At 41.2% G+C, this 11384-nt stretch overlaps 2 protein-coding genes across 2 annotated transcripts in view; both read left to right on the top strand.

Annotated features, from left to right (window-relative positions):
* Window positions 1–11384, top strand: part of necab2 (N-terminal EF-hand calcium binding protein 2) — a 521316-nt gene that overhangs the window by 250367 nt on the left and 259565 nt on the right. The window lies entirely within an intron of this gene.
* On the top strand, window positions 673–10794 carry LOC122775678 (myosin heavy chain, fast skeletal muscle-like). Its single transcript, XM_044035760.1, has 40 exons — window positions 673–717; window positions 865–902; window positions 1197–1418; window positions 1491–1634; window positions 1723–1879; window positions 1971–1998; window positions 2081–2189; window positions 2281–2373; window positions 2466–2529; window positions 2611–2709; window positions 2798–2901; window positions 3007–3145; window positions 3287–3405; window positions 3588–3737; window positions 3838–4008; window positions 4093–4393; window positions 4487–4551; window positions 4646–4733; window positions 4813–4930; window positions 5013–5136; window positions 5369–5505; window positions 5595–5850; window positions 5930–6172; window positions 6259–6435; window positions 6516–6661; window positions 6759–6849; window positions 6956–7345; window positions 7441–7567; window positions 7648–7766; window positions 7849–8045; window positions 8164–8347; window positions 8460–8625; window positions 8714–8838; window positions 8928–9440; window positions 9543–9668; window positions 9753–9923; window positions 10027–10131; window positions 10226–10321; window positions 10418–10549; window positions 10700–10794. The coding sequence occupies exons 3-40, from the start codon at window positions 1212–1214 to the stop codon at window positions 10712–10714; spliced, it is 5796 nt and encodes a 1931-aa protein (XP_043891695.1). The 5' UTR covers window positions 673–717; window positions 865–902; window positions 1197–1211; the 3' UTR covers window positions 10715–10794.

The following is an 11384-nucleotide window of genomic DNA, read 5'->3' as shown; positions in this document are numbered from 1 at the left end:
GAACCTTGAGTTTGGTAGATAATACTGTGCACACAAAAAAAGCACTGTACATCGCACTTATGAGTAGCACTGTACAGTTTGGCATACTTAAAGCACTTTCTTATTTCTAGCTCTTGTTTGTAATGTAATGTGCAGCATCTTTTAAATCTCACTCATTCACAGAGGACAACAGCTGTAGATTCATGACAACAGTAACAGATTTCACTGGCAACTTTGAATGTAAGCTATAAATAGATCAAGAATATAAAAGAAAAATATGACATTATAAATAATCACGAAAAGTGTAATACATTTAAGTGAAAGATGTAAAAAAAAAAAAAGCCACAAACTAACGCTAAAAACATTGGGATTGTTGCAAAGTGTAAAGCATGAGTAAAAATTAAGCCACGATAAAACCCATAGAGACAAATGTGTGTATTAGCATTAAATCATATCATAACTGATAAATGCTCTTCAAAGGCATTCAATGTTGATACAGTGTTAATCTCAGCTAAGGCAGCCACTGGGACACAGTGAAAGGCATTGGTCTTTGATATCTAATACTTAAGATGTAGAAACTCTAACTACACATGGATGTGATCCAAGCATTACCTAGACCACATTTGGCAGATGTCCTCTATTTAACTTTTGCTGCATGTGCACTCATGATTGAATATAAGGAGCCCTAACAGAGTGGAATAGTGTGTGGTAGTGGACCCTTGAAGACTCCTGCTTGTGGTAGGTTTAATCTGTGTCTGCATTCAGCCTTTTGCTAACTGAAAATGTTTATAATAATCATTAATTAATCAAAAATATATGTGTTGATCAAATCTTTGATTCAAAACTTTCATCAGTAACTAATAATGTGTTGCATGTGTTCAACAGTATTGTGGAAAAAATATTCTTCAGACGGAGAGGGTCAGGTATGAGCAACATTGTATTTACTTTTACTGGTATTATGTGAACTAAAAAAGACATTTGACTTGCTCTGGTTTTTGCTCACTCAGTTTTGACAAGGCATGTCAATTTAGAACCAACATTTACTAGGCATAGGATCACTTCAACAGAGATGTATGAGAGTGTAGAACTAGTTTGAATTCTGTTAGTTCACTTACATAAGCTGAAGACCAGGGCTTTGAAACACATAAAAAATATTAATCTTAATGTCATTTTCTCACAGACATCACTTAAAGATTTCTGTTTGACTTGTTACACAGACCTAAACCGCCACCATGAGTACCGACGCTGAGATGGCCATTTATGGCAAAGCTGCCATTTACCTCCGGAAGCCAGAGAAGGAGAGAATTGAGGCTCAAACCAGACCTTTTGATGCCAAGACTGCCTGCTATGCAGCTGATCCCAAAGAGCTGTACCTGAAGGCAACAATCGTCAAGAAAGATGGTGGCAAAGTCACTGTCAAACTCCTGGACACTCAGGAGGTTTGTATCATTAAACAGACTTCACTAAAAAGTAAATGTGACCAGTTCTCACTGTAACATGTCCTGTTGTAGGAGAGGGTAGTTAAAGAGGAGGATGTCCATCCAATGAACCCTCCCAAGTATGACAAAATGGAGGACATGGCCATGATGACCCATCTCAATGAAGCTACTGTCCTGTATAACCTCAAAGAGCGTTATGCAGCATGGATGATCTACGTAAGACAGTCTCTCCGAACACCCGTGATGACTTTCACAACTATACATTAAGTTACATGTTATATTGTATGTTTATGATCCTTTTCAGACCTACTCTGGGTTGTTCTGCGCAACTGTGAACCCCTACAAGTGGCTCCCAGTGTATGACTCTGAAGTTGTCAGTGCCTACAGAGGCAAGAAGCGCATGGAGGCTCCACCCCACATCTTCTCCGTCTCTGACAACGCTTATCAGTTCATGCTTACTGGTATGTCCTGAACATCATGTGAAGTCTGAGAGTGAATCGGATTCATGTTGTAGAAATGCATGCTCAATTAATTTGCTTTCTATTTCAATAGACAGGGAGAACCAGTCCGTCTTGATCACGTAGGTTTTACATTTAATTTACTTTATTTCAATAGAATCAAATGTTGTGTTGAAATTCTTATAAGTCTCTGTTCATACCCAGTGGAGAATCTGGTGCTGGAAAGACTGTGAACACCAAGCGTGTCATCCAGTACTTCGCAACAATCTCAGTGGGAGGAGACAAGAAGAAAGACGGACCAGGCAAAATGCAGGTTTGTCATGATGAGAAAACAGAGTACAAATACAAGTATATATCTGTAGTTACAGACATTTTCTAACACAATTTCTTAACTTGGATTATAGGGGTCACTGGAGGATCAGATTATTGCAGCCAATCCTCTGCTGGAGGCTTATGGTAATGCCAAAACTGTGAGGAATGACAACTCCTCTCGTTTCGTAAGTATGAATTTATTTCCACAAGAGAAAAATAGTTTCTATGTACTGCTCATGTGGAGAGAGACTTACCACAATGCATCTGTCCTAAACAGGGTAAATTCATCAGAATCCATTTTGGTGCAACCGGCAAACTGGCTAGTGCTGATATTGAGACATGTGAGTAACAAACCTCATAGCAAGTCCAGATGAGTAGAACTGAAAATTGGCCATGTTGTGACTCATGAACAACTTTTGCAGATCTGCTGGAGAAGTCAAGAGTGACATTCCAGCTTCCCGATGAGAGAGGCTACCACATCTTCTACCAGATGATGACAAACCACAAGCCTGAGCTGATTGGTGAGCAGATTTGTTGATGTACAATTTTAAAACTCACTTCAACTGTTTGTTCTCTCTATTGTAACTTTGACCCATTTTTGATCCCCAGAGATGGCACTCATCACAACCAACCCCTATGACTTCCCCATGATCAGCATGGGTCAGATCACTGTGGCCAGCATTGATGACAAAGTTGAGCTGGAAGCCACAGATGTAAGTTCTTCTAATATTTGAATTGGTTAAATGTTTTCTATGCATTTCTTGTTCTCAATGCAAATTGAAGGTGTTAACACTTTTGAAAATGTATTTTGAACACAGAACGCTATCGATATCCTCGGTTTCACTGGTGAGGAGAAGATGGGCATCTACAAACTGACCGGTGCTGTGATGCACCATGGCAACGTGAAGTTCAAGCAGAAACAGCGTGAGGAGCAGGCTGAGCCCGATGGCACAGAGGGTGAGTACTTCTCATCATATTCATGTCATATAAAAGAAAACAACAGGAGTAAAGTTCTTGGGTACACTGGTTTCTGTGACATCATGACAGAGAGTCATTGTCAATTCTTGTATTAATTCTCAGTAATCTAACAATTTATAGATGCTGACAAAGTTGCTTACTTGTTGGGTCTGAACTCTGCTGACATGCTGAAGGCTCTGTGCTATCCCAGAGTAAAGGTCGGAAATGAGTTTGTCACCAAGGGACAGACTGTACCTCAGGTATACAAAAAATACTGCTACATTTTTTCAGACTTTTTTTTTTCAAAATGTATATTTGTAGTATAAATAGATCACGCTTGCAAAAGGATTATCACTATTGCTCTTCTATTTAGTCTAGTAAGTGGACAAAAATGACAATTATTGCAGATTAAGTCAAAACAAATATATTTCTTTTTCTATAGGTCAATAACTCAGTTACTGCCCTGGCCAAGTCTATCTATGAGAGGATGTTCTTGTGGATGGTCATCCGTATCAACCAGATGTTGGACACTAAGCAACAAAGGAACCACTTCATTGGTGTCCTGGATATTGCTGGTTTTGAAATCTTTGATGTAAGCTTCAATCCCTGCAGCTCATCATCTTTATTTGTTTCATAACGGCTTCATTGTTAGTGCCCATAAGAGATAGGCTGATTATTTTGCTCTCTCACAGTTCAACACCCTGGAGCAGCTGTGCATTAACTTCACCAATGAGAAACTGCAACAGTTCTTCAACCACCACATGTTCGTCCTGGAGCAAGAGGAGTACAAGAAGGAGGGTATCATCTGGGAGTTCATTGACTTCGGCATGGACTTGGCTGCCTGTATTGAGCTGATTGAGAAGGTATACATCAATCCTGTGATGATACTGTATATAAGACTAAAGAATTACGTCACTTAATACTTTTCTCTCTGCACTTTCATCAAGCCCATGGGCATCTTCTCCATCCTTGAAGAGGAGTGCATGTTCCCCAAGGCAACAGACACATCCTTCAAAAACAAGCTCTATGATCAACATCTGGGCAAAAACAAAGCATTTGAGAAGCCCAAACCTGCAAAGGGCAAGGCTGAGGCTCACTTCTCCCTGGTGCACTATGCTGGTACTGTGGATTACAATGTCGGTGGCTGGCTGGACAAGAACAAGGACCCACTGAACGATTCTGTGCTGCAGCTGTACCAGAAGTCTTCAGTTAAACTGCTGGCTGCCCTGTATCCTCCCGTTGTTGAGGGTATGATGTCCCACAAGTGAATTAAAACATGCAAAAAAGATTTAATATATAGTACATTTTTGAAAAACTATCATGGGTTTGTGTGTTAAACAGATACCACCAAGAAGGGAGGCAAGAAGAAGGGTGGTTCTATGCAGACTGTGTCTTCACAGTTTAGGGTAAGGTTGAACTAATGAATAACATTACGAATTAGATTTTTAATTAATACACATGTGAAATTTAACAACAATTTGTAATATTATGTATCTACAGGAGAACTTGGGCAAGCTGATGACAAACTTGAGGAGCACCCATCCTCACTTTGTGCGCTGCTTGATTCCCAATGAGTCAAAGACTCCAGGTACAGACATATGACTTTTTGAGTGTCTGGGTGTGACTGTGTGTTTTAGGGATGGCTTAATATGGTGTCTAATCAACAGGTCTGATGGAGAACTTCCTGGTCATCCACCAGCTCAGGTGTAACGGTGTACTGGAAGGTATCAGAATCTGCAGAAAAGGTTTCCCCAGCAGAATCCTCTATGGTGACTTCAAACAGAGGTGACACCAAACACTTTTTAAAAACTTTCCAGTGTTTTACACAAAGTTCAGAAACACTGACCTTTTAATCTTTCTCAAAAAGGTACAAGGTACTGAATGCCAGTGTCATTCCTGAAGGCCAGTTCATTGACAACAAGAAGGCCTCAGAAAAGCTTCTGGGTTCAATTGATGTTGATCATGACCAGTACAGATTTGGACACACAAAGGTAAGAACATGACTTAATTGTTTTACTTCAATATAATTTCCAAAGTGGCTAATTCGTCCTGTTCTCTTTGCTTGGCTGTACAGTATGTTGGTTGTACCTCACAGATTCTTACATGGTCATAATTATCATGATGATAACCAACGCCCAGAGCAGTCATTAGATGGCAATTTTCAGTTCAAATTGCCTCAAGACCATTTGGAGTACCTAAGAATCATTGTTTCTGTTTATTCAGGTGTTCTTCAAGGCCGGTCTGCTGGGTACCCTTGAGGAGATGAGAGATGAAAAACTGGCATCTCTGGTCACCATGACTCAAGCCCTCTGTCGTGGATATGTCATGAGAAAGGAGTTTGTGAAGATGATGGAAAGGAGGCATGTTGAAAACAATTTCTTATGTTCAGAGAAATAGTGTAAAATCAGCAGCAACAACAATTTTTATAACAACTATTTATTGTTCACAGGGAAGCCATCTATACCATCCAGTACAACGTCCGCTCATTCATGAATGTCAAGCACTGGCCATGGATGAAGGTCTACTACAAGATCAAGCCTCTGTTGAAGAGCGCTGAGACTGAAAAGGAGCTTCAGGAGATGAAGGAGAACTATGAAAAGATGGCCTCAAACCTGGCTACTGCCCTGGCCAAGAAGAAGGACCTGGAGGAGAAGATGGTTTCTCTTCTGCAGGAGAAGAATGATCTGCAGCTGCAAGTGGCATCCGTAAGTGCACATTTAACAAACTTAAATTTAATTGATCAAACATTGATGTGTTAATGCTTATGTTATTACAATGACATAGGAAACAGAGAATCTGTCAGATGCTGAGGAAAGATGTGAGGGACTCATCAAGAGCAAGATTCAGCTTGAGGCAAAACTCAAAGAAACAACTGAGAGACTGGAGGATGAAGAAGAAATCAATGCTGAGCTCACTGGCAAGAAGAGAAAGCTGGAGGATGAATGCTCTGAGCTGAAGAAGGATATTGATGATCTGGAGCTGACCTTGGCAAAAGTGGAGAAGGAGAAACATGCCACAGAGAACAAGGTTTTTAAATTTTAATATTTTGTGCGTGTCAAGTAAAAGTATGATCATCAACTGATTAAAAACCAAATCTTGATTTAAAAACATAGGTCAAGAACCTGACAGAGGAGATGGCCTCTCAGGATGAGAGCATTGCTAAGCTGACCAAGGAGAAGAAAGCCCTTCAGGAGGCTCATCAGCAGACTCTTGATGACCTCCAGGCTGAGGAAGACAAAGTCAACACTCTGACCAAGGCTAAGACCAAGCTTGAGCAGCAAGTCGATGATGTAAGTTTACAAAATCACTCAATTTTACAAAACAAAACGCTTTTTGAACCATGACATTAAATACTGATATCAATGTGCAGCTTGAAGGTTCTCTGGAGCAAGAGAAGAAGCTGCGTATGGACCTTGAGAGAGCCAAGAGAAAGCTTGAGGGTGATCTCAAACTGGCCCAGGAATCCATTATGGATCTTGAGAATGACAAGCAGCAGTCTGAGGAGAAAATTAAAAAGTAACCTAATTTGGTTTCCATCACTACTTTGAACATTTATCATATTCTAAAGATTTTCTATATCAGGTCAAACTTACTTTGGACTTTTATTTCACAGGAAGGACTTCGAAACCAGTCAACTCCTTAGCAAGATTGAGGATGAGCAGTCAATGGGTGCTCAGCTCCAGAAGAAGATCAAGGAGCTTCAGGTAACAGACATATTGCACTACTTATTACAGTTGTACTATGTATTTTTAGAATGTACTGTTTTAACTTTGAATGTTGACTAAAGACCAATATATTTATATTTAAAAGGCCCGTATTGAGGAACTGGAGGAAGAGATTGAGGCTGAGCGCGCTGCTCGTGCCAAGGTTGAGAAGCAGAGGGCTGACCTCTCCAGGGAACTTGAGGAGATCAGTGAGAGGCTCGAGGAGGCCGGCGGTGCCACTGCAGCTCAGATTGAGATGAACAAGAAGCGCGAGGCTGAGTTCCAGAAGCTCCGTCGTGACCTTGAGGAGGCCACTCTGCAGCATGAAGCCACTGCTGCTGCTCTTCGTAAGAAGCAGGCTGACACCGTGGCTGAGCTGGGAGAGCAGATCGACAACCTCCAGCGTGTCAAGCAGAAGCTTGAGAAGGAAAAGAGTGAATACAAGATGGAGATTGATGACCTGTCCAGCAACATGGAGGCTGTTGCCAAGGCAAAGGTAGACAACACTTTAGGTGTTATAATATAAGTTAACTATGTATGATACATTATATAACAACCAAAAATTTAATATTTTCTTTGTCTTCTCTCAAGGGAAATCTTGAAAAAATGTGCCGTACACTTGAGGACCAACTTAGTGAACTGAAGACCAAGAATGACGAAAATGTCCGTCAAATCAATGACCTGAGTGCACACAAAGCACGTCTCCTGACAGAAAATGGTATGTAGTTAACCTAAAAACACAGTAACTTTCTGGATATAAACCAAATACTGAAACAAATGTTTGATCATTTTCTCAAGGTGAGTTTGGCCGTCAAATTGAGGAGAAGGAAGCCCTTGTCTCCCAGCTGACCAGAGGCAAACAGGCCTTCACTCAGCAGATTGAGGAGTTGAAGAGACACACTGAAGAGGAGGTTAAGGTAAAAACATTTTTAAGAGCATCTTAAAATTCCTATGCTAGGTTTAGACATGTTGTTTACTCATCTATATTTCTTCTTTCAGGCCAAGAATGCTCTTGCTCATGCAGTGCAATCTGCTCGCCATGACTGTGATCTGCTGAGAGAACAGTTTGAGGAGGAACAGGAGGCCAAGGCTGAGCTGCAGCGTGGCATGTCCAAGGCCAACAGCGAGGTGGCTCAGTGGAGAACTAAGTATGAAACTGATGCTATCCAGCGCACTGAGGAGCTTGAGGAGGCCAAGTGAGTATTACTCAAACAAGAACATGCCCAGATGTTTCCTCCTGATGTTTTAAAAGTTCCTAGGTATTGGTAAATGTAAGGTTTTTCATTGGAAAATACATTTTGATTGTTTTCATAGGAAAAAGTTGGCTCAGCGTCTTCAGGATGCTGAGGAACAGATTGAGGCTGTGAATTCCAAGTGTGCTTCTCTGGAGAAAACCAAACAGAGGCTCCAGAGTGAGGTGGAGGATCTCATGATTGATGTGGAGAGAGCTAATGGACTGGCTGCTAACCTGGACAAGAAGCAGAGGAACTTCGACAAGGTAATGTTTATATTAGGCAACCTCAACATAAAATCACAACAGTATGTTTTTGGAGGGAATGTTATTTTTTTTCCTCTATACTGATTACTACAAAACTGTAAAATTTGAATAGGTCTTGGCAGAGTGGAAGCAGAAGTATGAGGAGGGTCAGTCAGAGCTTGAAGGAGCTCAGAAGGAGGCTCGTTCTCTTGGCACTGAGCTGTTCAAGATGAAGAACTCTTATGAGGAGGCTCTGGATCAGCTGGAGACCATGAAGCGTGAAAACAAGAACCTGCAACGTGGGTTTCTATTTGATTGTGTTAGCAATTAGACTGTGGTCCACACATATTTGGGTTTATGACATTTTACACACACATGTCTTTGCAGAGGAGATCTCAGATCTGACTGAACAGATTGGTGAGACTGGTAAGAGCATCCATGAGCTGGAGAAGGCCAAGAAGCAGGTGGAGACTGAGAAGTCTGAGATCCAGACAGCTCTTGAGGAGGCTGAGGTATGTTTTTTTTAATATGGGAAATTACTTTTTAATGGCAGACTAGGCCTGGAGGCAAGGATGAAAATGTTTCTTTTTGTTATCACTAGGGAACTCTGGAACATGAAGAGTCTAAGATCCTGCGCGTCCAGCTGGAGCTCAACCAAATCAAGGGTGAGGTGGACAGGAAGCTGGCAGAAAAAGATGAGGAGATGGAGCAGATCAAGAGGAACAGCCAGAGGGTGATTGACTCCATGCAGAGCACTCTGGATTCTGAGGTCAGGAGCAGGAATGATGCCCTGAGAATCAAGAAGAAGATGGAGGGAGACCTGAATGAGATGGAGATTCAGCTCAGCCATGCCAATCGCCAGGCTTCTGAGTCACAGAAGCAGCTCAGGAATGTTCAGGCACAGCTGAAGGATGCTCAACTGCACCTTGATGATGCCGTCAGAGCCCAGGAAGACCTGAAGGAACAGGCTGCTATGGTGGACCGCAGGAACAGTCTCATGATGGCTGAAATTGAGGAACTTAGAGCTGCTCTGGAACAGACAGAGAGGGGTCGCAAGGTTGCTGAACAGGAGCTGGTGGATGCCAGTGAGCGTGTTGGACTTCTGCACTCTCAGGTGAAAAAATGCAATAATTTCTTCAATCATTCATAAAAGAGTTTTTAAATAACATGGACAATATGCATGCAATGTTTTAAGTAAGTATTTTGTATCTTTCAGAACACAAGCCTTCTGAACACCAAGAAGAAGCTTGAGTCTGACCTGGTTCAGGTTCAGGGTGAAGTGGATGACACTGTTCAGGAAGCAAGGAACGCAGAGGAGAAGGCTAAGAAGGCCATCACTGATGTATGTTTACATTTTTCATGTATTCTACTCCAGCTAAACTGTGTTTTATTCATGGCATTTCTAAATAAATGGTCTATTGTCTAGGCTGCAATGATGGCTGAGGAGCTGAAGAAGGAGCAGGATACTAGTGCTCACCTGGAGAGGATGAAGAAGAACCTGGAGGTTGCTGTTAAGGACCTGCAGCATCGTCTGGATGAGGCTGAGAACCTGGCCATGAAGGGTGGCAAGAAGCAGCTTCAGAAACTCGAGTCTAGGGTAAGACAGCCATGAAAGAAATTGACACAGATAAATAAAGGTAATGAAGCTTAAAAAAACACCCTGATTCTAAACCTTGTCCATGTTATGTGGTTTTCTGAAGGTGCGTGAGCTGGAAGCAGAGGTAGAGGGTGAGCAGAGACGTGGTGCTGATGCAGTTAAGGGTGTTCGCAAATATGAGAGGAGAGTGAAGGAGCTCACCTACCAGGTATGGTCATTTCAACATTTAAGATAAATCAATCTAATATTATACTTGCGATTTAAGTATTTGCACACGAAAATCTATGTACTCACTACTATAGACTGAGGAGGACAAGAAGAACGTTGCCAGGCTGCAGGACCTGGTTGACAAGCTGCAGCTCAAGGTTAAGGCCTACAAGAGGCAGGCTGAGGAAGCTGTAAGTACATAATATTTATTTAAAAGACAAACTTTATGTTATATCATATTTAATATACATCTGATCATTATTGTCTTATTATGTGCTGTATTACAGGAGGAACAGTCCAATGTTCACCTGGCCAAGAGCAGGAAGATCCAGCATGAGCTGGAGGAGGCTGAGGAGCGCGCTGATATTGCAGAATCCCAGGTCAACAAGCTGAGAGCCAAGAGCCGTGACTCTGGCAAGGTAAATATGAATACACATAAAAGCTGGAACAAATGTCCAATCAAAAGCCTAGTTACTTGATTGTGTAGGAGACATGGGTCATGATCATTCTCATCTTTTACTTAGTTTCTTTAAATTAATTGTACCTTTCTTTTTTTTGTCTGGATGCAGAAAGACGCTGAATAGAGCACTACAGTTGGGAGATGATTCAACTCATATAATATGACGTGAAACATTCAACAATAAAATATTTTTTCATCCAAAAATGATGTCTGTGTTTTTCTGATCTCATTGTGTTCTCATTGCATGTTGTGTTCATTAATGAGTCTTCCTGACACATGCAGACAACCTTCTACAATATGTTTAGAATGATTATTAAAAAGAAAAAGAAGGTCAAATTAGAATAACTAAAATTATCAATGTTTAACTGGGATTTCTTCCAACCAAACAGTAACACTGTACTCTTCGGGACATGAAGCCCATAAAGATGATTTAAGGTAACAAAACATAATCATGCCACACTAAGGTCTTTGATTCAAATCCCGGTTTGACCAACGCCATGTTAACTTCTCTGGAGACTCTAAAATAACTGCAAATATGAATGTGAGTGTGATTGGTTGTTTGTCGTTGTATGTTTGCCCTGTGATAGGCTGGAATCCTGTATAGGATGTACCCTGCCTGGGATTGGCTCCAGCCCCATGGCCCTTAAAGGACAAGTGAGAATACAATACTGCTGGCATGATATTTTGCATTGGAATGGATTCAAAAATATTTCTTGTCCCCAAAAGGCAATTTGTTTGCAACAAAATTCACACATCATACAAAATGCACAATACATGGAGTACATAAATGTATA

Source organism: Solea senegalensis, linkage group LG10 (assembly GCF_019176455.1).
Source record: "Solea senegalensis isolate Sse05_10M linkage group LG10, IFAPA_SoseM_1, whole genome shotgun sequence".
Taxonomy (NCBI): Eukaryota; Metazoa; Chordata; class Actinopteri; order Pleuronectiformes; family Soleidae; genus Solea; species Solea senegalensis.
This window is presented reverse-complemented; position numbering and strand designations above follow the sequence as displayed.